Below are 21,612 nucleotides of genomic sequence, written 5' to 3' on the forward strand. Positions count from 1 at the left end.
GGGTGGGTCCCAGTGTCCCCCCAGCCTGGGAGGAACAGGGGCACATCCCGCAGTGCCCACACACCCACCCTGCCCTGCCCTGCCCGCCACAGCCACCAACCCAGAACAGCACAGGGACACAGGGCAGGTGTCAGCCCAGTCTGTCACCTGCCACCAGCACAAGGTCAATCAAACAGAGTTCATAACAAACTCACCCCCTGCCTTGCCAGCCCTTCCCTGTGCAGGGCGAGAGGGAGCAGGGCTGGCAGCAGTGCCCACTGCAATCCCTGCCTGGAGCACAGCAATTCCCAGGGCACTCAGCAGGTACCTGCACACCCACCACCACTGCAGCCCCTCCTGCCATGCACTTCTGCTTTCGGGGCGCCTCTCGCTCCTACAGCTCTTCAAGGTGCCCAGGCTGCTGGGGCTTCCCAGTGCCTGCCAGGCTGCCTGGCAGGGACCTTGGGGTCAGGCATCTGCTTGGCTTCCCTTGGGAGGTCACAAAGAACGACAGAATGAACTAGGCTGCAAAAGACCTTTGAGATCATCTAGTCCAACCTGTGACCTCACACCCCCTCATCAACCTAACCATGACACTGAGAGCAACATCCAGTGTCTTTAAACACGTCCAGGGATGGTGACTCCACCACCTCCCTGGCCAGACAATGTCAGTGCCCAATCAGTCTTTCAGTGAAGAAATTTTTCCCTGTTGTCTCACCCAAACTTCCCACGAATTTTACCTGGATTATCCCCATTGTTGGGACCATCGTCTGGGCCATTGTCAGGACCATTCCCAGGACCACCACCAGGACCATCCTCAGGACCACCACCAGCACCATCCTCAGGACCATCCCCATCCTTGGGTTCATCACCATGATCTGTCTCATCCCAGGATTTCTTATCTGAATTTCTCTCCTTCTTGGGCTCATCACCAGGAGTTGTGTGCTCCCCAGATTTCTCATCCAAAAGTGTCTCCTCCTTGGGTTCCTCCTCTGGAGTTGGCTTTCTCTTGTACGTCTTGGCAAAGTTTCCTGCACCGAGTGACAGCAGGATAGATGTCAGCCCAATTTTAGCACCAAGAGAGAAACCTGCAGCTCCAGGCTGGTCCTGCCCCTCCCTCACAGCAGCACCTTGAGTCTCTCCTTCCCAGCACTCGCAGTCCCAGCCTGGCAGTGAACCCCAGTGCCAGACCTTCACCTCCAGTGGCAGCTCCTTTGCCTCTGTGTCTCACAGCTAAGAGGGAAAAAGGGAGGAGGGCAGGAGGGAGAAGAGGAAAAGGAAAGCGAAGAGGAAGAGGACAGGGAAGGTGGAAGAGGGAAGGAAGCAGCGCTGCCCACCTGCCCCCAGCATTGCTCACCTGCCCGCGGTGCCCGGTGTACTGGAATGGTCCCGTGGTGCCCGATGGACTGGGATGGTCCCGCGGTGCCCGGTGCCCTGGAAAGGTCCTGCAGTTCCCGGTGCACCGGAACGGCCCCGCGGTGCCCGGTGCCCTGGAGAGGTGCCGGTGCCCGCCCCGGGGCCGCCCCGTCCCAGCCGCGCCCAGGGAGGAGGCAGCGGGCTGAGCTTGATTCTCCGTTCGGGCGGTCGGACACAGCAAGGGCGGCACGGGACAGGGGTGGGGGTCCCGGCCGCGGAACCAGAGGGGTTCCAGAGTGTGGGGTCACGGCAGACGAGTGCGAGGGTCCTGTGGTGTACGGGAGGGTCACGGCACGGCAGCCGAACCTGAGCCCTGCGTGGCTGCCGAAGCTTAACCCCAGCCAGCCCAAAGCGCCTCGCAGCCGCTTGCTCACCACTCCCACCCCTCCAACCCCATCGGGACTAAGGACAGAATGGAAGGGTAAAAACTAGAAAACTTGTGGGTTGAAATAAACAGTTTAATAGGGAAAGAAAAAGCCGTGCGCGCAAGCAAAGCAAACCCAGGAATTCAGTCCCTGCTTCCCGCGGGCAGGGAGGGGTTCAGCTCCTCCGGGAGAGCGGGACTCCTGCAGACGGGACAGACGCGGGAAGAGAAATGCCATCACTCCAAGTGTCCCCTCCTTTGTCCATTCATGTTATGTCCCACGGTCTGGGATATCCCATTGGTCAGTTGAGGTCACTTGTCCCTCCCACGTCTCCTCCCAACCTCTCACTCACCCCCAAATCCCTCCCCAGCATGGCCGTGTGAGGGGCTGGAAATGCCTTGGCTCTGGGAAAGCTCAGCACTAACAAAACACCTCTGTGGCATCAACCTCGTGTTTGGCACAAAACCAAAACACAGCCCCTGGGAGGAAAATTAAAATTACCCCTAGCCCAGCCCAAAGCAGCACAATGACCAAGAGCTGTGAGGAGTCCTGAGGAAGAGGAGGAGAAATCAGCCCAGGGCTCCCCAGCTGGCCCTGCCTAAGCATAGGACCCCCATTATCCCCCCTAGCAAGGGGGAGCACCCCATGGAGGAGCAGATCCCCAAGATCTCAGCTCCCTGCTGCCATCAGGTGTCCCCAGAGCCAGGGCAGTGCAGGCAGCAGGGCCACACGGGGCACCCCTGGGCCTGGACCCTGCTCCCATGGCCACCCCAGGCCCTGGACGTGGGCACTGCCCTGGCAGGACAAAGCTCAGGGTGCTGGGGAAATGCTGTGCTGCCTTGTTTACCAACACTGCTGCAGAATGTGTGTATCTGAGGTAAATAATAGAGAGAATGCAGGAACTGAAACTCAGCTGAGTGTGAGGAGTGCCCTGAGGTCACACATGGGGCAAAGTACGGGACACAGAGCACTTGTCAGCCCAGTCTGTCACCTGTCACCGGCACAAGGTGACTCAAACGTGGTTTACAACAAAGCCATCCAATGCCTGGATGGGAGTCAGAGGCCAGAGGTTGTGCAGGGGCCTTGGGGAGCACCTCCTGCCCACCCCCAGTGCCATCCTCAGCCTGTGCCCAGCGCAGCCCAGGTGGAGGCACTGCCCAGATGGCCCCTGTGCCCACAGCCACCAAACTGCTCCTCGTGTTTGGAGCCATGGCCAACCCATGTGTGCCTCAGACCCAGATCCCCTGAGTGGCTGGAGGATGCTCAGGATGGTGTTTGGGGGTGGCTGCCCTTCGTGGGTGATGGGATGCTCCAGGATGCAGTCGAGGCTCAGTGGTTTGGGCTGCACCCCACTAAGGGTCACCTCAGTCTGTGCCAGAGAGTTGGCCTGCAGTGAGCTCTGCTCCCTGAGCACACCCAGCCCCTTTCTGCTCTGCCTCTCTGTCCCTGGCCAGTGCTGCCAGTGGGCACAGCAGTTCTTGCCACAGAGCACTCACCTCCCTGCACAGCCCCAATGCCCTCAGCCCTGGTCCCTGCCCCAGCAACTCCTGGCTCTTCCCACCACGTTGCTAGATTCCTTTGCTAGATTTCAGTTGGGTTCAGACCACTGAAGCCTTCAAGGGCTGCTTTGGCTCTACAGGAAGCCCAGGGTACAAGTCTGTGTTCCCTCCCAGCACAGCCCAATTCCCTGCCCTCCCCACTCACCGATTCGGAGACTGAAGCCAAAATACTTGTAATTCATAGAGAACTTGATGGCCTCACCTCTTGCCAGTGCTGCAGGGAGGGCAGAGCAGCGTTAGGGTGCTGTCTGTGACCCCCATCTCCCCCTGCCACCTGCACCAGACCCGGCCTCCCCAAAAGCACCCAGGGAGCAGAGCGGGCAGCGAGGGCTGGGGCTGCAGGGACGGGGACAGCCCTGGGCGGCAGGAGAGGAGCAGCGTGCAGGGCTGCAGCAGCGGGGGCAGCCACAACTCCATTCCAGGCACTGCCCAGAGCTGTCTCTTCCATCAGCAGCACCACAAGAGAACCCAAACGCTTCTTAACCCGTGCCAGGCTCTCACCTACAAGTGCAGGTCTAATGAGGATTCCAATGAGGAATGCAGCGACAAATAGAAGAAAGTCTAAGAAGGAAAATGGCAGATGAGCAGGAGTTGGGCACTAAAGCTCCTCCCGGCTGGAGCCCAGCGCCCTGTGAAGGGCAGGGCAGGGTGCCAGAGGCAGCAGCAGCTCCTCCTTCAGCCCTGCAGATGCCCGAAGGGGCGAACCCCAGGGTCCCTGTCCCCCCCCATATTGTCCCACCCAGGTCCCGTGTCCCCGACCCCACGAGCCACCCAACTTACCCATGGTGCTCTGGACGGCAGCAGGAGCTGCACTGTGTCCTCTGTGATCCTGCTCCTCCGAGAAACGAGAACAAGACGTTTTTCCGTGAGCAGCAGGCGGGGCTGGCGGGGCTTTGGTGTCCTGTACGATCGTGCTCAGCCACACCTGTCCCACTCAGGAGCCCGCGGTTCCCCACACAAGCACAGAGCCCTCAGACTCTGCCCAGGCCCCTGCCCCGCCCAGGGCTTGGTGGATGCTCCCCGTTATTGCCCCCAAGGTGAGCAGGGCCCCGTTATTGCCCCCCCTGCACAGAGAAAGGGGGTGCTGTCCCCAAACACCCACTGTGAGAGCACAGCACCCCACACCACCGACCTGTCCTGTGTCTGCTGTGCTCTGAGGGTCAAAGGGCAGCAGGAAAGGTACCAACAGGTAATGTCACCACAGGTAATTTCCGAGAAATTGCTCAACCACTGAGTTTCGGTTTCGTTCTAATCAACAATTGATTTTGCTGTCTCTGCTGGAGCTGGGCTGGGGCTCCCCCATCTCCAGGACATTGGACCTTGGGGTTGTCCCTGCAGGGAGCCTGTGGCTTTCCACTCTGGGGAATTGCAAGGAATTATTTTAAAAATAGATGGTATGGAATGAAATTAAGTCCACCAAGACAACATTGTATCTGAAAACTGTTTCTTGATAACTCAAAAACAAACAAGAAAAGAAATTACACTACTAAAAAGTGTAGAAAAGACAGAGAAGGAGGAAGGAAAATGGAAAAGGAGTGTGGGGAGAGAGAAAGAGAGGCAGCCAGAGACAAAAGTGGGAGTGAGCAGCAGCAGATCAGGGAGTGGCTCGATGCTCACAGGATGCTCTGCCAGCAGCCCAGGAGCTCCCCATGGCTGCTCCCCAGGGATCCCACCCTGAGCATCCCAGACACGGCTCCCAGGAGCCAGGACAAGGGCCCAGCCCGGCAGGAGCCGTGGGCACAGCGTGTCTGGCAGCACCAGCAGCCCTGAACCACCCCAAACCCAACAGAGTGGGTGTGCAGGGGACAGGGAGCAAGGCTGGGAACACGGCCTGTGCAATCCCTGCCTGGAGCACAGCACAGCCCCAGCTGCACGGCAGCAACCTGAGCCACCACGCACACCAAGCAACACCACACATACACATCCACACCAGCAGTGCATTTTTATTAAAGATTTCAAAGCATTGATTGATCAGGGCAATCCTAATTTTTGGTGAGGCATCTGCGGGTCACTGGAGGCTTTCCAGTTCCTGCAGTGGGAAGACACCAATCAATCAGCAATCTTCCTCTTGGAAGGAAGGAAATCTGCTTCTGTTCACTGGCTGTGGTAATCAACAGTGCTTCTTCTGGATCTCTTTGCATGGGCTCAGAGGGTCATCCTTGTGTTTTCCCCCTATAAAGACAGGAGTGTCAGGTCCCAGAAGCATCGAGGCTGCCTGCTGATTGCCAAGCAAGAGGCAGGGACAGCCAACAATGTCTCTCCAGCAAGAGCCTCTCCAGTCTGTGCCAGAGCGTTGGCTGCAGTCAGCTCTGCTCCCTGAGCACACCCAGCCCCTTCCTGCTCTCCATTTCCACCTCTGGCCCGTGCTGCCAGTGGACACAGCAGTTCTTGCCACAGAGCACTCACCTCCCTGCACAGCCCCGATGCCCTCAGCCCTGATCCCCGACCCCAGCAACTCCTGGCTCTTCCCACCACGTTGCTAGATTCCTTTGCTAGATTTCAGTTGGGTTCAGACCAGGGATGGCTTCAAGGGCTGCTTTGGCTCTACAGGAAGCCCAGGGTACAAGTCTGTGTTCCCTCCCAGCACAGCCCAATTCCCTGCCCTCCCCACTCACCAAATCGGAAACTGAAGCCAAAACACTTGTAATTCATAGAGAAGTTGATGGCCTCACCTCCTGCCAGTGCTGCAGGAAGGACAGAGCAGTGTTAGGGTGCTCTCTGTGAGCCCCATCTCCCCCTGCCACCTGCACCAGACCCGGCCTCCCCAAAAGCAGCCAGGGAGCAGAGCGGGCAGTGAGGGCTGGGGCTGCAGGGACGGGGACAGCCCTGGGCGGCAGGAGAGGAGCAGCGTGCAGGGCTGCAGCAGCGGGGGCAGCCACAACTCCATTCCAGGCACTGCCCAGAGCTGCCCCTTCCCCCTCAGCAGCACAACAAGCCAAGCTGACTGCTGCTCATCTCATGACAAACTCTCACCTGCAATTGCAACACCAATGGCGAGTCCTGCAAAGAATGCAGCAGCAACAGATGGATTGAGGACCAAGAAGAAAACTGGAAGATGAACAGGACTTGATCACTAAAGCCCCTCTCAGCTGGAGCCCAGAGCCCTGTGCCGGGCAGGGCAGGGTGCAGCAGCAGCTCTGCCAGCAACGCCCTCCTTCAGCCCTGCAGAAGCCCTGGAGGGGGAGAAGGGCAGAACCCCAGGGTCCCTGTGCCACACACCCCCCCCCCCCTCCAGTCAGTCCCACTGCCGGTCCCATGTCCCCGACCCCATGAGCCACCCAACTTACCCATGGTCAGCTGGACAGGAGCAAGAGCTGCCGTGAGTCTGCTCTAATCCTGGTCCCTTGGGAAGCAAGAACAAGAAATCTTTCCATGGGCAGCAGGTGGGGTCAGAGGGGCTTTGCTGCCCTGCACAATCGCCCTGAACCACCCCTCTCCCACCCAGGACACCCCAGCTGTCCCATAAGAGCAGAGACCCCTCAGTGCCCACCCAGGCTCCACTGCTCCGCCAGCGCACGGACTCAGACCCGCAGGGATACTGAGATATTTATCAAGAAAAAGGAGCTGGTTTTATACCTTTCATCAAGACCCACGATTTCCTTGTACGTTTTTTATCACTAAGTGACCTTTCACACATTGCCATATCAGCAACGTTCTTAACGTTTTCTTATCATCCTTCTATGGGGTCATCTCATGCCATACAGGTTCCAACAGGCTCCTCTCCTTAGGGTGTCCACAAAGTGGCTTTTCTTCCCAAGGTCAGGGGACACCAGTTATTCCATGCTGCCATGGCATTCTGCAGGCACAGCCCACAGCCTGTTATCTTATCTCTCCCCACAGATACAGCCAGGTGAGCAGGGCCCCTTATTGCCCCCGCTACACAGAGAAAGGAGGTGCTGTCCCCAAACACCCACTGTGGGAGCACACCACCCCCACCACCAGCCTGTCCTGTGGCTGCTGTTCTCAGAGGGTCAAAGTGCTGCAGAAGAGATCCCAAAAGGGAATGTCAGGGCAGGCAATTCCCGAAAAATTGCTCAATCACTGAATTTCACTTTCATTCTCATCAACTTTTGATGTTGTCTCAGATGCAGCAGGGCTGGGGCTCTCCCATCTCCAGGACATTGGACCTTGGGGTTGTCCCTGCAGGGAGCCTGTGGCTTTCGACTGTGGGGAACTATGAGGAAATATTTTGAAAATAGATGACCTGGAATGAAAAGAAGTCAACCAAAACAACCTTGTATATGAAAACTGTTTATTGAAAATGCAAAAGAAATTTTAAAAAAAGAAATTACACTACTAAAAAGTGTAGAAAAGACAGAGAAGGAGGAAGGAAAATGGAAAAGGAGTGTGGGGAGAGAGAAAGAGAGGAAGCCCGAAATCTGCTTCTGGTCACTGGCTGTGGTAATCAACAGTACTTCTTCTGGATCTCTTTGCATGAGCTCGGAGGGTCATCCTTGTGTTCTCCTCCTATAAAGACAGGAGTGTCAGGTCCCAGAAGCATCGAGGCTGCCTGCTGATTGCCAAGCAAGAGACAGGGACAGCCAACAATGTCTCTCCAGCCAGAGTCTCCCCAGTCTGTTCCAGAGCGTTGGCTGCAGTCAGCTCTGCATCCTGAGCACATCCAGCCCCTTTCTGCTCTCCATTTCCACCTCTGGCCAGTGCTGCCAGTGGACACAGCAGTTCTTGTCACAGAGCACTCACCTGCCTGCACTGCCCCAGTGCCCTCAGCCCTGATCCGTACCCCATCGTGTCCTGGCTCTTCCCACCACATTGGGATGGATCCCTTTCCCTCAGTTTGGGCACATTCAGACCAGTGAGGGGTTCAAGGGCTGCTTTGGCTTCAGAGTAAGCCCAGGGTACAACCCCGTGTTCCACCCAGCACAGCCCAGCCCAATTCCCTGCCCTCCTCACTCACCAACACGCATAAGCAGACCCGTGGGAGTCATACCGATCCATATGGGCCGTCCCATTGCCAGTGCTGCAGTTAGGACAGAGCAGCGTTAGGGTGCTGTCTGTGAGCCCCATCTCCCCCTGCCGCCTGCACCAGACCCGGCCTCCCCAAAAGCAGCCAGGGAGCAGAGCGGGCAGCGAGGGCTGGGGCTGCAGGGACGGGGACAGCCCTGGGCGGCAGGAGAGGAGCAGCGTGCAGGGCTGCAGCAGCGGGGGCAGACACAACTCCATTCCAGGCACTGCCCAGAGCTGCCCCTTCCCTCTCAGCAGCACCCAAGCCAAGCTGACTGCTGCTCATCTCGTGACAAACTCTCACCTGCAATTGCAACGCCAATGGCGAGTCCTGCAAAGAATGCAGCGGCAACTGGAAGAATGACTAAGAAGGAAAATGGCAGATGAGCAGGAGTTGGGCACTAAAGTTCCTCCTGGCTGGAACCCAGTGCCGTGTACCAGGCAGGGCAGGGTCCCAGAGGCAGCAGCAGCTCTGCCAGCACCGCCCTCCTTCAGCCCTGCAGAGGCCCCACAGGGGAGAAGGGGCGAGCCCCAGGGTCCCTGTGCCCCCTCCCCGTCTGTCCCACTGCAAGTTCCCCGTCCCAGACCCCACCAGACACCCAACTTACCCATGGTGGGCTGGGCGGGAGCGAGAGCTGCGATGACCCTGCTCTAATCCGGTCCCTTGGGAAGCAAGAACAAGATTTCTCTGCATAGGCAGCAGGTGGGATCAGAGGGGATTTACTGCCCGGCACCATCGCCCCCAGCCGCCCCTCTCCCACTCAAAAGCCCCCGGCCCCTCCCCTCACAAGAAGAGACTCCCAGCCCATGCACACGATCCTGGCCGTCCCAGGGACCAGTGCCTGCTCCGCCGGCACAGCGAGGGGAGCAGCCCCCGGTACTGTCCCCTCCTCAGAGAAAGGCGGCTGTCCCCGAGCACCCACCGCGGGACCGCGGCACCTCAACCTCTGCTGCGTCTTTTGTGCTCTGAGGGGAAAATGGCAGCCGAAAATAAGCGGACCCACCCTTGCACCTTCCGGCAGGAAAGGCGGGGGTGGGCCAACTGATTTCCGAGAATTCTTAAACCAGTCACAGTTCTAATTTCTGTTTCACTCTTGGTGTTGCTGCCTGTGCTAGAGCAGGAGTGAGGCTCTCCCGTCCTCGGGGTCGCGCATACGGGCATATGAAGAAGTATGTAGGGTTGGCAGGGAGGGGCGGGCGCCGCGGGGCTGGGGGCGCAGGGCACGGGGCTGCCCCTCTGCCGGCCGTGTCCTCCTGCCCCAGTGAGGTCCTGCAAGGAGCCCGTGGCCATGGTGAAACCCGAGAGCGAGCAGGGGCTCTGGGGCACCTCCTGCCCAGCCCCAGTGCCATCCTCATCCTCTCCCCGGTGCAGCCCAGGTGCAGGCACTGCCCAGATGGCCCCTGTGCCCACAGGCACCAAACTGCTCCTCGTGTTTGGAGCCATGGCTAACCCATGTGTGCCTCAGACCCAGAGCCCCTCAGTGGCTGCAGAGTGTTCAGGATGGTGTTCCAGGGTTTTGGATGCCCTTCGAGGGTGCAGGGATGCTTTGGCACGCAGCTGAGGCTCAGTGGTTTGTGCTGCAGGGCACCAGTGCAGCTGAACCTGTGAGGAGATGGGGGCACAGCCAAGGGCCGTGTCCTGTGAGCCCACGGGGGCCAGCAGGGATGGGTGGCAGAGGTGGGTGCCTGTGCTTGGAACCACTTCCAGAGGGGAATCTCCTCCAGCCCAAGCTCTTGGCTTGGCAGGGGTCACTGCTGCTGCTGCTGGGTCAGGATGCACCAACTCATTCCCCTGCCCCCTGCACTCCACAGGACACCCTCCACATGTCCCTGTCCATTTGTCAGAGCAGTGGTTGAAGGTTGGAGTAGCTGGGTCAGTGTAGGGCAGCACCCACCTCCCACACCCCCATGCCCCTGCCCATCTTGTTGGCAGTGACTCAGCACCAGCAGCTTGGCCACACCGGCCACAGCTCCCTGCAAGGAGCCCCCGGGTGCCAAGTCCAGCCTCACATCACCAGCCCTGCCCCAGCACACACAGGCAGCAGAGTCACTGCTCAGTGCCACCCCTGAGACACCAACCATTGCCGTGAGCCACCACGGTGGCTGCCACCACAGCCCTGCTCCCCCCAGGACGCTCTGCCAGCAGCCCAGGAGCTCCCCCATGGCTGCTCCCCAGGGATCCCACCCTGAGCATCCCAGACACGGCTCCCAGGAGCCAGGACAAGGGCCCAGCCCAGCAGGAGCCGTGGGCACAGCGTGTCTGGAGCACCAGCAGCCCTGAACCACCCCAAACCCAACAGAGTGGGTGTGCAGGGGACAGGGAGCAAGGCTGGGAACACGGCCTGTGCAATCCCTGCCTGGAGCACAGCACAGCCCCAGCTGCGCGGCAGCAACCTGAGTAACCACACATGAAACACCACCAGACAGACATGCTGGCACTGCTCATTTATTGTTTAGCATGATTTTGTGAGTAAAATGGATCCAAATCATTGAAAGCAGAAGCTGTGGGAGGGATTGGACTTTCCAGCACCAGCCATTTGGAGACGAATCCTGGGCTTGGAAGGAAGGGATCTTGCTTCTGCTCCCTTGCATTGAGCACAGGGAGCTGTTTCTGTTCCAGCATGCCAGCAGCTGCTGCTCAGGGGGCAGTCAGCCCCTTGATGCAGCCCCTGCAAAGACAGAAGGGTGATGTTCCAGGGGCATTGACACTGCCTGCTGATAAACAAGCATGAAGCAGGGACAGCCCATGACTTCTCCTGAGTAGGAGAGGCAGAGGTCTCCATGGACGGTGCCAGACTGTTGGCCTGCAGTGAGCTCTGCTCCCTGAGCACATCCAACACCTTTCTGCTCTTCATTTCCACCTCTGGACAGTGCTGCCAGTGGACACAGCAGTTCTTGCCACAGAGCACTCACCTGCCTGCACAGCCCCAGTGCCCTCAGCCCCAATGCCCTTGCCCCATCGTGTCCTGGCTCTTCCCACCACATTGGGATGGATCCCTTTCCCTCAGTTTGGGCACATTCAGACCAGTGAGGGGTTCAAGAGCTGCTTTGGCTTCAGAGTAAGCCCAGGGTGCAACCCCGTGTTCCACCCAGCACAGCCCAGCCCCCCTGCCCTCCTCACTCACCAAAATGGAAACATGCAAACTCGGTATTCATGCAGAAGACCGATACGGACGATTTACATTCATTGCCATTGTTGCTCCTGCAGTTAGGACAGAGCAGCGTTAGGGTGCTCTCAGTGAGCCCCATCTCCCCCTGCCGCCTGCACCAGACCCGGCCTCCCCAAAAGCAGCCAGGGAGCAGAGCGGGCAGCGAGGGCTGGGGCTGCAGGGACGGGGACAGCCCTGGGCGGCAGGAGAGGAGCAGCGTGCAGGGCTGCAGCAGCGGGGGCAGACACAACTCCATTCCAGGCACTGCCCAGAGCTGCCCCTTCCCCCTCAGCAGCACAACAAGTGAAGTTGAGCACTGCTCATCCCGTGCCAGACTCTCACCTACAATTGTAAATCCAGTAACGACAACCAGGACGACCAGAAAGGCGAGCACAGTTGGCCCTAAGAAGGAAAAATTCAAACGGGCTAATATGTGGGCATAAAGTTCCTCCCGGCTGGAGCCCTGTGCCCTGTGCCGGGCAGGGCAGGGTCCCAGAGGCAGCAGCAGCTCTGCCAGCACCGCCCTCCTTCAGCCCTGCACAGGCCCCACAGGGGAGAAGAGGCGAGCCCCAGGGTCCCTGTGCCCCCTCCCCGTCTGTCCCACTGCAAGTCCCGTGTCCCAGTTTCCACCAGACACCCAACTTACCCATGGTGGGCTGGGCGGGAGCGAGAGCTGCGATGACCCTGCTCTAATCCGGTCCCTTGGGAAGCAAGAACAAGATTTCTCTGCATAGGCAGCAGGTGGGATCAGAGGGGATTTACTGCCCGGCACCATCGCCCCCAGCCGCCCCTCTCCCACTCAAAAGCCCCCGGCCCCTCCCCTCACAAGAAGAGACCCCCCAGCCCATGCACACGATCCTGGCCGTCCCAGGGACCAGTGCCTGCTCCGCCGGCACAGCGAGGGGAGCAGCCCCCGGTACTGTCCCCTCCTCAGAGAAAGGCGGCTGTCCCCGAGCACCCACCGCGGGACCGCGGCACCTCAACCTCTGCTGCGTCTTTTGTGCTCTGAGGGGAAAACGGCAGCCGAAAATAAGCGGACCCACCCTTGCACCTTCCGGCAGGAAAGGCGGGGGTGGGCCAACTGATTTCCGAGAATTCTTAAACCAGTCACTCAGTTTTAATTTCTGTTTCACTCTTGGTGTTGCTGCCTGTGCTAGAGCAGGAGTGAGGCTCTCCCGTCCTCGGGGTCGCGCATATGGGCATATGAAGAAGTATGTAGGGTTGGCAGGGAGGGGCGGGCGCCGCGGGGCTGGGGGCGCAGGGCACGGGGCTGCCCCTCTGCCGGCCGTGTCCCCCAGCCCCAGTGAGGTCCTGCAAGGAGCCCGTGGCCATGGTGAAACCCGAGAGCGGGCAGGGGCTCTGGGGAGCACCTTCTCCACGTGCTTGGAGGGCGAGGCAGCGCCGTGGCCAACCCACGTGTGCTTCGAACCGAGAGCCCCTGGGGGGCTGCAGAGTGTTCAGGATGGTGTTTTGGGGGAATTTGGCTGCCCTTGGAGGCTGCAGAGATGCACCCACTCCAGCCCCGGGGCTCTGCCGGCCCTGCAGTGCAGTGCCAGGCAGCCCTGAGGATTTGCTGCAGCAGCGCCGGGCTCCCAGGGACTGCCAGCACTGCCAGGCTGCAGTGAGAGCAGCCCCTGGCTGTGCAGGGGGACAGGGAGCAAGGCTGGAAACACGGCCTGTGCAATCCCTGCCTGGAGTACAGCACAGCCCCAGCTGCGGGGCAGCAACCTGAGCCACAATGCACACCCAAGTACCACCACACAGACATGCCAGCACTGTGCATTTATGGCTTATTTATTGCTGAATTCCAAATCACTGAAAGCAGAAGCTGTGGGAGGGATTGGACTTTCCAGCACCAGCTGTTTGAAGACGAATCCTGGGCTTGGAAGGAAGGGATCTTGCTTCTGCTCCCTTGCATTGAGCGCAGGGAGCTGTTTCTGTTCCAGCATGCCAGCAGCTGCTGCTCAGGGGGCAGAGTCAGGTCATTTATGCAGCCCCTGCAAAGACAGAGGGTGATGTTCTAGGAGCATCGACGCTGCCTGCTGAGGGACAAGCATGAGGCAGGAACCTGAGCCACGACGCATACCAGGCACCACCACACACACCCGCACCAGAAATGCACTTCCATTAAAGTATTCAAAAGCATTTATTGCTCAAGGCCATCCAAATCTGTTCAATGGTCAGCTGCTGATCACTGACAGCATTATGGTTCATGTGGGAAGACATGAAGCAGGCTGTTGGAGGGAAGGAAATCACCTTCTGTTCACTGCCCATGGTGATCAGGCTTTCTTCTTCTGGTCAGCAGGGCATTGGCTGCAGCCTGGGGGGCTGGCCTTTTGTTTCCCCCCTATAAAGACAGGAGTGTCAGGTTCCAGAAGCATCAAGGCTGCCTGTTGATACACAAGCAGGATCCAGGGACAGCCAACAATGTCTCTCCAGCAAGAGCCTCCTCAGTCTGTTCCAGAGCGTTGGCTGCAGTCAGCTCTGCTCCCTGAGCACATCCAGCCCCTTCCTGCTCTTCATTTCCACCTCTGGCCAGTGCTGCCAGTGGACACAGCAGTTCTTGCCACAGAGCACTCACCTGCCTGCACAGCCCCAGTGCCCTCAGCCCCAATGCCCTTGTCCCATCGTGTCCTGGCTCTTCCCACCACATTGGGATGGATCCCTTTCCCTCAGTTTGGGCACATTCAGACCAGTGAGGGGTTCAAGGGCTGCTTTGGCTGCAGAGTAAGCCCAGGGTCCAAGCCCGTGTTCCACCCAGCACAGCCCAGCCCCCCTGCCCTCCCCACTCACCAGGATCACCATGCACACCCCCGGCTTTCACAGAGGTCTCCATGGGCTGATTCATTGCGACAGCTGCAGTGAAGGCAGAGCAGCGTTAGGGTGCTCTCTGTGAGCCCCATCTCCCCCTGCCACCTGCACCAGACCCGGCCTCCCCAAAAGCACCCAGGGAGCAGAGCGGGCAGCGAGGGCTGGGGCTGCAGGGACGGGGACAGCCCTGGGCGGCAGGAGAGGAGCAGCGTGCAGGGCTGCAGCAGCGGGGGCAGACACAACTCCATTCCAGGCACTGCCCAGAGCTGCCCCTTCCCCCTCAGCAGCACAAGCAGCGAAGCCGAGCGCTGCTCATCCCGTGCCAAATTCTCACCCAAAATTGCAGCGCCTATGACCAGTACCGCCAGGTACGCCACGGCAACTGGAAGAAAGCCTAAAAAAGAAAATGACAGATGGGCGGGAGTGTGTGGGCAGTAAAGCTCCTCCCAGCTGGAGCCCAGCGCCCCGTGCCGGGCAGGGCAGGGTCCCAGAGCAGCAGCAGCTCTGCCAGCGCCGCTCCCCTTCAGCCCTCCGGGAGGAGAGGGGAGCAGGGGCGAACCCCAGGGTCCCTGTGCCCCCCTCGATCTGCCCCACGCCAGAGTCTGGGCCCCCCACCCCCGAGCCACCCAACTCACTCATGGGCAGCTGGACAGGAGCGAGAGCTGCGATGAGTCTGCTCTAATCCCGGTACCTTGGGAAGCAAGAAGATTTTTTTGCGGGCTTTGCTGCCCTCCACGATCGCCCCCAACAACCCCTCTCCCACCCAGGAGACCCCGGCCCCCTCCCCTCACAAGAAGAGACCCCCCCAGTTCCCGCCCAGGCTCCTGCCCGTCCCAGGGGTCCGTGGCTGCTCCGCCGGCACAGCGAGGGGAGCAGCCCCCGGCACTGTCCCCCCATTACAGAAAGGCTGCTGTCCCCACACACCCACCGCGACACTCCACGACACCAAAGTCCTGTTTACGCTCTGAGGGTCCAATGGCGGTCGGAAAAGCTCCCGCCAGGCACGGCAGCTGTGGGTCAGCTGCTTTCCGGGAAATTCTGGAGCCGCTCGCTCGGTTTCATTCTCTCCTTAACTCTAGATGGTGCTGCCTCTGCTAGAGCAGGGCTGGGGCCCTCGGGGTCGCACCCTCAGGGATCCCTTTGGCCCCGATGGCCTCGGACGGGACCTGCGGGGGCTGAGGGGGAAGGACGCGCCGGGCCGGGGCTGCTCAGGCTGTGCCGGAGCTCCTGTGGCTTCACGGGGCCTTTCCCCAGCAGGTTTGGGACCGATGAAACTCCGCGGCGCCGAGGAGCACCCACAGCAGTCTGGAGAACAGAGCTGGAGCCGCTCTGCCTCCTCCCCAGCGGGCATCCTTAAAAACCGGCCGAAACCCCTCTCTGCACCCCCGTTTGTCCCGGTCCCTGCAGCCGCTCCTCAGCCCGATCCCGCTCGGGTCAGCACGGATGTAGCGCCCAGGGCCAGCGGGTGCTGTGGCTCATGCGCCGCTGCAGCTGGTTGAAGGGGACCAAATCCAGTTGCAAGTTGATCTGGTTCCTTTTTACCAGCCCCAGGGGACGCATCGTCTCTCCGGAGGCTCCGTCTGGTCGCTGCTGGTCATGGGGGGCTCCCGGCGTGGGGGTCCCAGCCCAAAAATACATACTTCTTAACATTCCATAGCACCGGCCGGCTCCATATGGGCATATGAAGAAGTATGTAGGGTTGGCAGGGAGGGGCGGGCGCCGCGGGGCTGGGGGCGCAGGGCACGGGGCTGCCCCTCTGCCGGCCGTGTCCTCCTGCCCCAGTGAGGTCCTGCAAGGAGCCCGTGGCCATGGTGAAACCCGAGAGCGAGCAGGGGCTCTGGGGCACCTCCTGCCCAGCCCCAGTGCCATGGGCCTCTCCCCGGTGCAGCCCAGGTGCAGGCACTGCCCAGATGGCCCCTGTGCCCACAGGCACCAAACTGCTCCTCGTGTTTGGAGCCATGGCCAACCCATGTGTGCCTCGGACCCAGAGCCCCTCAGTGGCTGCAGAGTGTTCAGGATGGTGTTCCAGGGTTTTGGCTGCCCTTTGAGGGTGATGGGATACTCCAGGATGCACCTGAGGCTCAGTGGTTTGTGCTGCAGGGCACCAGTGCAGCTGCACCTGCGAGGAGAAGGAGGCATGACCAAGCCCACAGGGGCCAGCAGGGATGGGTGGCAGAGGTGGGTGCCTGTGCCCGCAGCCATTTCCACAGGGGAATCCTCCTTGGCCCAAGCTCTTGGCTTGGCAGGGGTCCCCCTGGTGCTGCTGCTGTTCTGCTGGGTCAGGATGCACCAACTCATTCCCCTGCATCCCCCATGACCCCCAAACTCCACATCCTCATATCTGTCCATGTGCCAGAGCAGTGTTTCAGCTGGTGCACATAAAGTCAGTGTAGGTGGGCACCCACCTCCCACACCCCCATGCCCCTGCCCATTTTGTTTGCGCAGCCAGGAGAAGGACGCAGAACTCTGGGCCCCTCCCCACCCAGCGGCTCTGGACTGGGAATGCTGGAGGTGCCTCTGCCCATGGCAGGAGGGATTCAGCTGAGAACTCAGAGTCTTGACAGTCTGACGAATCCGCGTGCTTGGAAGGAGGGCGCTGTGGGGGCTTCCCATGCCCAGCACAGCCACGGCAGGGTGACAGAGAGGATGCACGCTGACTTCAGTTTCCTTCCCAGCCCTAAACCTGCGGTTGGAATGGGACAATGGCAGGTACAGGGAGCGTTCCTGGGTTCCCAGGGCTGCCCCCTCTCAGGACAGGAGGTGAGGGGTGCGTGGGGGTCTGGCTGTGGGCAGGAGGGTCTGGCTGGACACGGCGTGGCCGTGACTCAGCACCAGCAGCCCTGGCCACACACACCACAGCTCCCCTGCAAGGAGCCCCCGGGTGCCAAGTGCAGCCTCACGTCACCAGCCCAGCTCACAGCACACACAGGCAGCAGTCACTGCTCAGGGCACCCCAAGACACCAATCACTGCTGTGGGGCACGGCATGGCACAGCCAGGATGCTCTGCCAGCAGCCCAGGAGCTCCCCATGGCTGCTCCCCAGGGATCCCACCCTGAGCATCCCAGACACGGCTCCCAGGAGCCAGGACAAGGGCCCAGCCCGGCAGGAGCCGTGGGCACAGCGTGTCTGGCAGCACCAGCTCCCCTGAACCATCCCAAACCAAACAGAGTGGGTGTCCTGAGCCCGAGGCTGCAGAGATGCACCCCCTCCAGCCCCGGGGCTCTGCCGGCCCTGCAGTGCAGTGCCAGGCTGCCCTGAGGATTTGCTGCAGCAGCACCGGGGTCCCAGGGACTGCCGGCACTGCCAGGCTGCAGTGGGAGTCAAAAGCTCAGGGCTGAACCCACCCTGAAACCACAGAGCCAGGGCTCTCACATGGCAGCCGAGTTCATCTCCAGTCACCTCGGCTGACCTTGGGCAGCCTCCCAGTGCTGGGAATCAGAGACACCCCAGCCCGAGTGGCCCACACAGCCTCAGCCCGTGGCACTGATCCCACAGCCCTCGGCCGGGCTCTCCCAGTGACCTTGGAGGCTGCGCCAGCTCCAGGGGATCCTCATTGCGTCCCAGGCACCTCGCTGTGTCCCCTGCTCCAGCCCGGGCCCCCCTGCCTGCTCCCACCACCCCTCCTTGCCCCTGCCCTGTTCCACAGACCGCTTCTACCCCACTGCCCTCTCCGTGCCCGGACATTTCTGGTCATCCCCACCAACCCCCTCTGCATCCCCGGGCGTGCCCCCCACCCCCGAAGGCCTCCCCGAGCCCTCCCCAGCCCCAGCGCTGCATTTTGCAGCTGTAGCCCCCGAGCCGAAACGCACCAGGGAGCTGTGGCCTGGGGCAGCCCCTCTTCCAGGAACGCTCCATGCCCGCAGAGCGGCTGTGGATCCCCGGCCGGGGCAGCCCCCCGTGCTCTCTGCGTGCCCCGAGAGCAGCTCCGTGCCCGGCCGGGGTGGTTTGCGGGCACCAGGCGGCTTTGCAGGGGCTGCCGGGGCCGGCCGAGGTGGCACCCACGCGTCCGCAGGCACCCAACAACCCCGGCTTGGCTATAAAAGGAAGAGTCTTTTTTCTCCCCCGGCTCCGCCAGCGCCGCGTCCCTGGCCGAGCTCTGCAGCCGCTGCCCCGCAGGGCCTTTCCAAGTTTTCCCACCCAGCGCTGCCCCCCCAGCCGGCTTCCCCCGGCTCATCCATCCCCACTGCAGCAGCTGCTGGGTGACTTATAAAACACCAAGAGGCCCAGCAAGCGGGAGGGTGCAGGGGGAGCGCTGGCACGGGGTGCCCGGGGGATCACCGCGCCTCCCTCCTGCCGTCCCTTGGCCCGGCATTGCCCGTGTCGGGGCGGTGGGTGCAGGACCCCGGTGCACCGGCCGTGGTGGTCCGCGCTTCCCTCCGTGCCGGTCCACAACGCGATGCCGAGGTGCCCAGAAGTTGGGTTTCCCACCCTGTCCCGCAGGCCTGGGGTGTCCCCACTTTGCGTGGCGGAGGTCCCTGGGGAGGGGGGACCCCCGCAGGCAGCAGGGCCGGGTGCTGCCCGCAGAGCCCCAGCATTCAGCACCCAGGACCCCTCCGGAGCCAGGACCTGCCGAGGGGGCCCCATTGTTCCCCCAGCCACACAGGGACTTGCTGCCACCCCCCGCTCCTCCGCCCGCACCGGGCTGGCCCCAGGCAGGGTGGGGGGGCTGCGGTGTCCCCCTCCCCAGGGCGTCCCCTCCCCGCCCACGCCGCCGGCGCCCGCAGCCGGAGCATCCCCGGCCCCGGCGGGCTCAGCACCGGCCGGGCTCGCTGAAGGTTAAACCTTGGCGGCGGGGAAAGCCCCGCTGCCCCCCGCAGACCCCGCAGCTCCCGCCCGCAAGGCCACTCACGGTGCTGGAGGTGACAGCGGCCGCAGCAGGCTGGGCTGGCGGCAGCGAGCTGCGGTGACACCCGGCACGGGCACGCTGCTGCTTCCCTGCTCGCCTTGACTTTGCCACAGGACTCCTCCGGCTCGTCCGCAGGAGCTTGCAGCATCCTCCAGTTCAGCGGGAGAAGTTCCTCGCCAGGAGGGAGGGAGGAGGGAGGGATTTAAGGCAGACCCTGCCGGGGATGCAACATCTCCGGGTGCAGCTGAAGACCCCTGGCTCGCTGGGCACCCCAAAGCTCCCTCCTCGCTCTCCCCATGCTGGTGTCGGTGTCCCGGCACACGTGCCCGATTCTGGGTGATCTCTGCTGAGAAACCCTCTCCCTCCCGGACAGGGACAGCCAGGGCTGCCACCAGCACGCAGAGAGCGACCCAGCTCTGCCACCTGCCCCACGTCCCCCGGGCGCCCTCGGGGGTCCCAAGCCTTGTCGTGGGGGAGCCGGCACACAGCCCCGGGCCCAGCAGCAGCCCAGGGCAGCTCGAGGGCAAAACGGAGCTGGTGGAGTGCACAGAAGGGTAAAACCTGTCACCACCTCAGCCACACGAGATTCCCCGTGCGGATGGGCATCCCTGGGTGTCCCCAGGCCACCCACCTGGGGTGTCCCCAACCACGGGGCGGTTGTCACAGCATCCCCAGCTGCCAAGTCCGGGGGTACAGGGCTGCTCTGCCCACCCGGAGCCCCACGTGTCCTACCTGCAGAGAGCCGGCAGGGCAAGGGGCAGGACTCTGGGAGACACCTCAGCGTGGCTCCCAAAGGGAAAAGCCGGGGCCAGCAGCGTGGCATCCCTCCCGCGGCGGTCCCGGCCGCTCCCTGCCTGCCACGACACCCTCCCCACGCCGGGTGCGCTCTGTTTGCCTGCTATTTTTGGCAGCCTCCTAAGAGCTCCTCTCAGGCTATTAATAATGAGAGTGAGAAATTCGTTTGGCCTCTCCTATATAAGGAAAGGTAGAGGCTTAGAGGCAGCTAAATATACTGGCGCGTGCGGGAGCGAGCGGGGAGTCCTTGGCACCGCGTGTGGAAAAGAGATTGTTTGAACAATGGAAAGACGGACTCACTCGGAGCGCGGGGCCCCGCCTGGACCGACGGGCGGACGGAGGGATGGACGGAGGGTGATGGTGCCCGCGGGGCTCCACCGCAGCAGCCGCCGATGCCCCTCGGGGCTCAGCTTCAGAGGGGAGGCAGGAGCGGGGATGCTCTGCAACTCCTGCTCCGAGCCAGCCACGCTCGCCCCAAAACGCCTGTGACAGTCCCCGGGGAGTGATGCTGGGTCAGGAGGGACGTGAGGGGTGCTGGTGGTGGGACCAGGTGTGCTGTGATGGGGCCACACGGCCGGCACAGGGTCGGTCCTGCAGCTGAGCCCCGCAAATCCCGGCCTCTCTCAGGGCCGTGACCGACGCTCCTGCCCGGCTCTGGAATCTGGAACTGCCCCTGGGGTATTTCCCCAGCCCGTGGTGGAGGTGCCACACTGTGGCATCTCTGGCATCTCCGCAGGTGCCACAAAGTGTCCCACCAGCCCCCTGCAGTGTGCCCGCACCCTCGGCACAGGGATAATTTACGGATAAATCATTGCTGTGTCCCTCCCGTGGCTACGGGAGCCCCGGGCGAGGTGCGGGAGCCGCTGTCAGGGAGAGCCCGGCTGAAGAAGGAAAGCAGCAGCAATCCAGGGAATCCTAATGACAGGAAGGCGCTGGGGAGCAGCGCCAAATCCACACGGTCGGAGCAAGGACAGCACATGCAGCAGGATGAGCACAAAGAGAGGAAAAACCGGGTTCCTCTGGCTCCGGAAAGAGCTTGTTGGGGTTTTTTAACTCTTTGTAGTCACGGTGCTGCTTAGGGAGGCACAAGTGGTGAAGCTGCGGATGCAGCCCCGACCTCCCCAGCTCTGTCACTGGCCTTGGCCTCGGTGCCTGCGGCCAGATCCCGGCACCCGAGGGACTGCAGGGCTTCCCCGGCTGCTGAGCCACCCAAACACCGGGACAGCCGTGGTGGGAGAGCCCTCACTGCTGCTTTGGTCACAGCTGCCTCAGTTTCTTGAGCTGTGAAATTCCAGCAATAAAACCCATTTCACAGACTGAGGATGCTCTGAGGCTCCAGCCCAGGCGCTGATCCCCTCATGGGGATGTGACACAGACCAAAATCTGCTGGAGGCAGGAGCAGCTCTTTGCCCTCAGGGCAGTGAGAAGCCCCAATCTCCTGTTCTGGCTGCTGTAAGTTCTCCCCACCCGTCAAGCAGAGCCAAGCTGGGGAGCTCAGCAGATCCGGCTTCCTCTGTCCTTAGGTGACATTGAGGGAAGTGAACTCAGAGGCTCCAGCCCACCCCATGGACCACGTGAACTCTGCATGGACAGAAGGACAACCCTGAAGGTGAATCTCCAAAAAATCTGTGTCCGAGTGCCATCAGTCCCTACCGAGTGCCATGTGCTAAACTGTGTTCGTACACAGGCAGCCCCAGCAAGAGCTGGGTGGCCACAGTCACCTCCTTCA

At 61.4% G+C, this 21,612-nt stretch overlaps 1 protein-coding gene and 1 long non-coding RNA gene across 2 annotated transcripts; both read right to left on the reverse strand.

Moving 5' to 3' along the window:
- Window positions 1-13,208: 13,208 nt before the first annotated feature.
- Window positions 13,209-15,595, reverse strand: LOC132083937 (uncharacterized). The gene is made up of 6 exons (XR_009420007.1): window positions 15,170-15,595; window positions 14,877-14,932; window positions 14,576-14,635; window positions 14,224-14,286; window positions 13,687-13,777; window positions 13,209-13,427 (listed from the first exon to the last, which is right to left on the reverse strand). It is a non-coding gene; the product is annotated as an uncharacterized LOC132083937 (long non-coding RNA).
- A 60-nt stretch (window positions 15,596-15,655) lies between these two features.
- LOC132083688 (uncharacterized) lies at window positions 15,656-21,546 on the reverse strand. The gene is made up of 7 exons (XM_059488510.1): window positions 21,537-21,546; window positions 20,184-20,391; window positions 19,092-19,622; window positions 18,052-18,276; window positions 16,724-16,924; window positions 16,209-16,360; window positions 15,656-15,732 (listed from the first exon to the last, which is right to left on the reverse strand). The coding sequence occupies exons 1-7, from the start codon at window positions 21,544-21,546 to the stop codon at window positions 15,656-15,658; spliced, it is 1,404 nt and encodes a 467-aa protein (XP_059344493.1).
- Window positions 21,547-21,612: the final 66 nt, after the last annotated feature.

Source organism: Ammospiza nelsoni, chromosome 25 (genome assembly GCF_027579445.1).
Source record: "Ammospiza nelsoni isolate bAmmNel1 chromosome 25, bAmmNel1.pri, whole genome shotgun sequence".
Classification (NCBI taxonomy): domain Eukaryota; kingdom Metazoa; phylum Chordata; class Aves; order Passeriformes; family Passerellidae; genus Ammospiza; species Ammospiza nelsoni.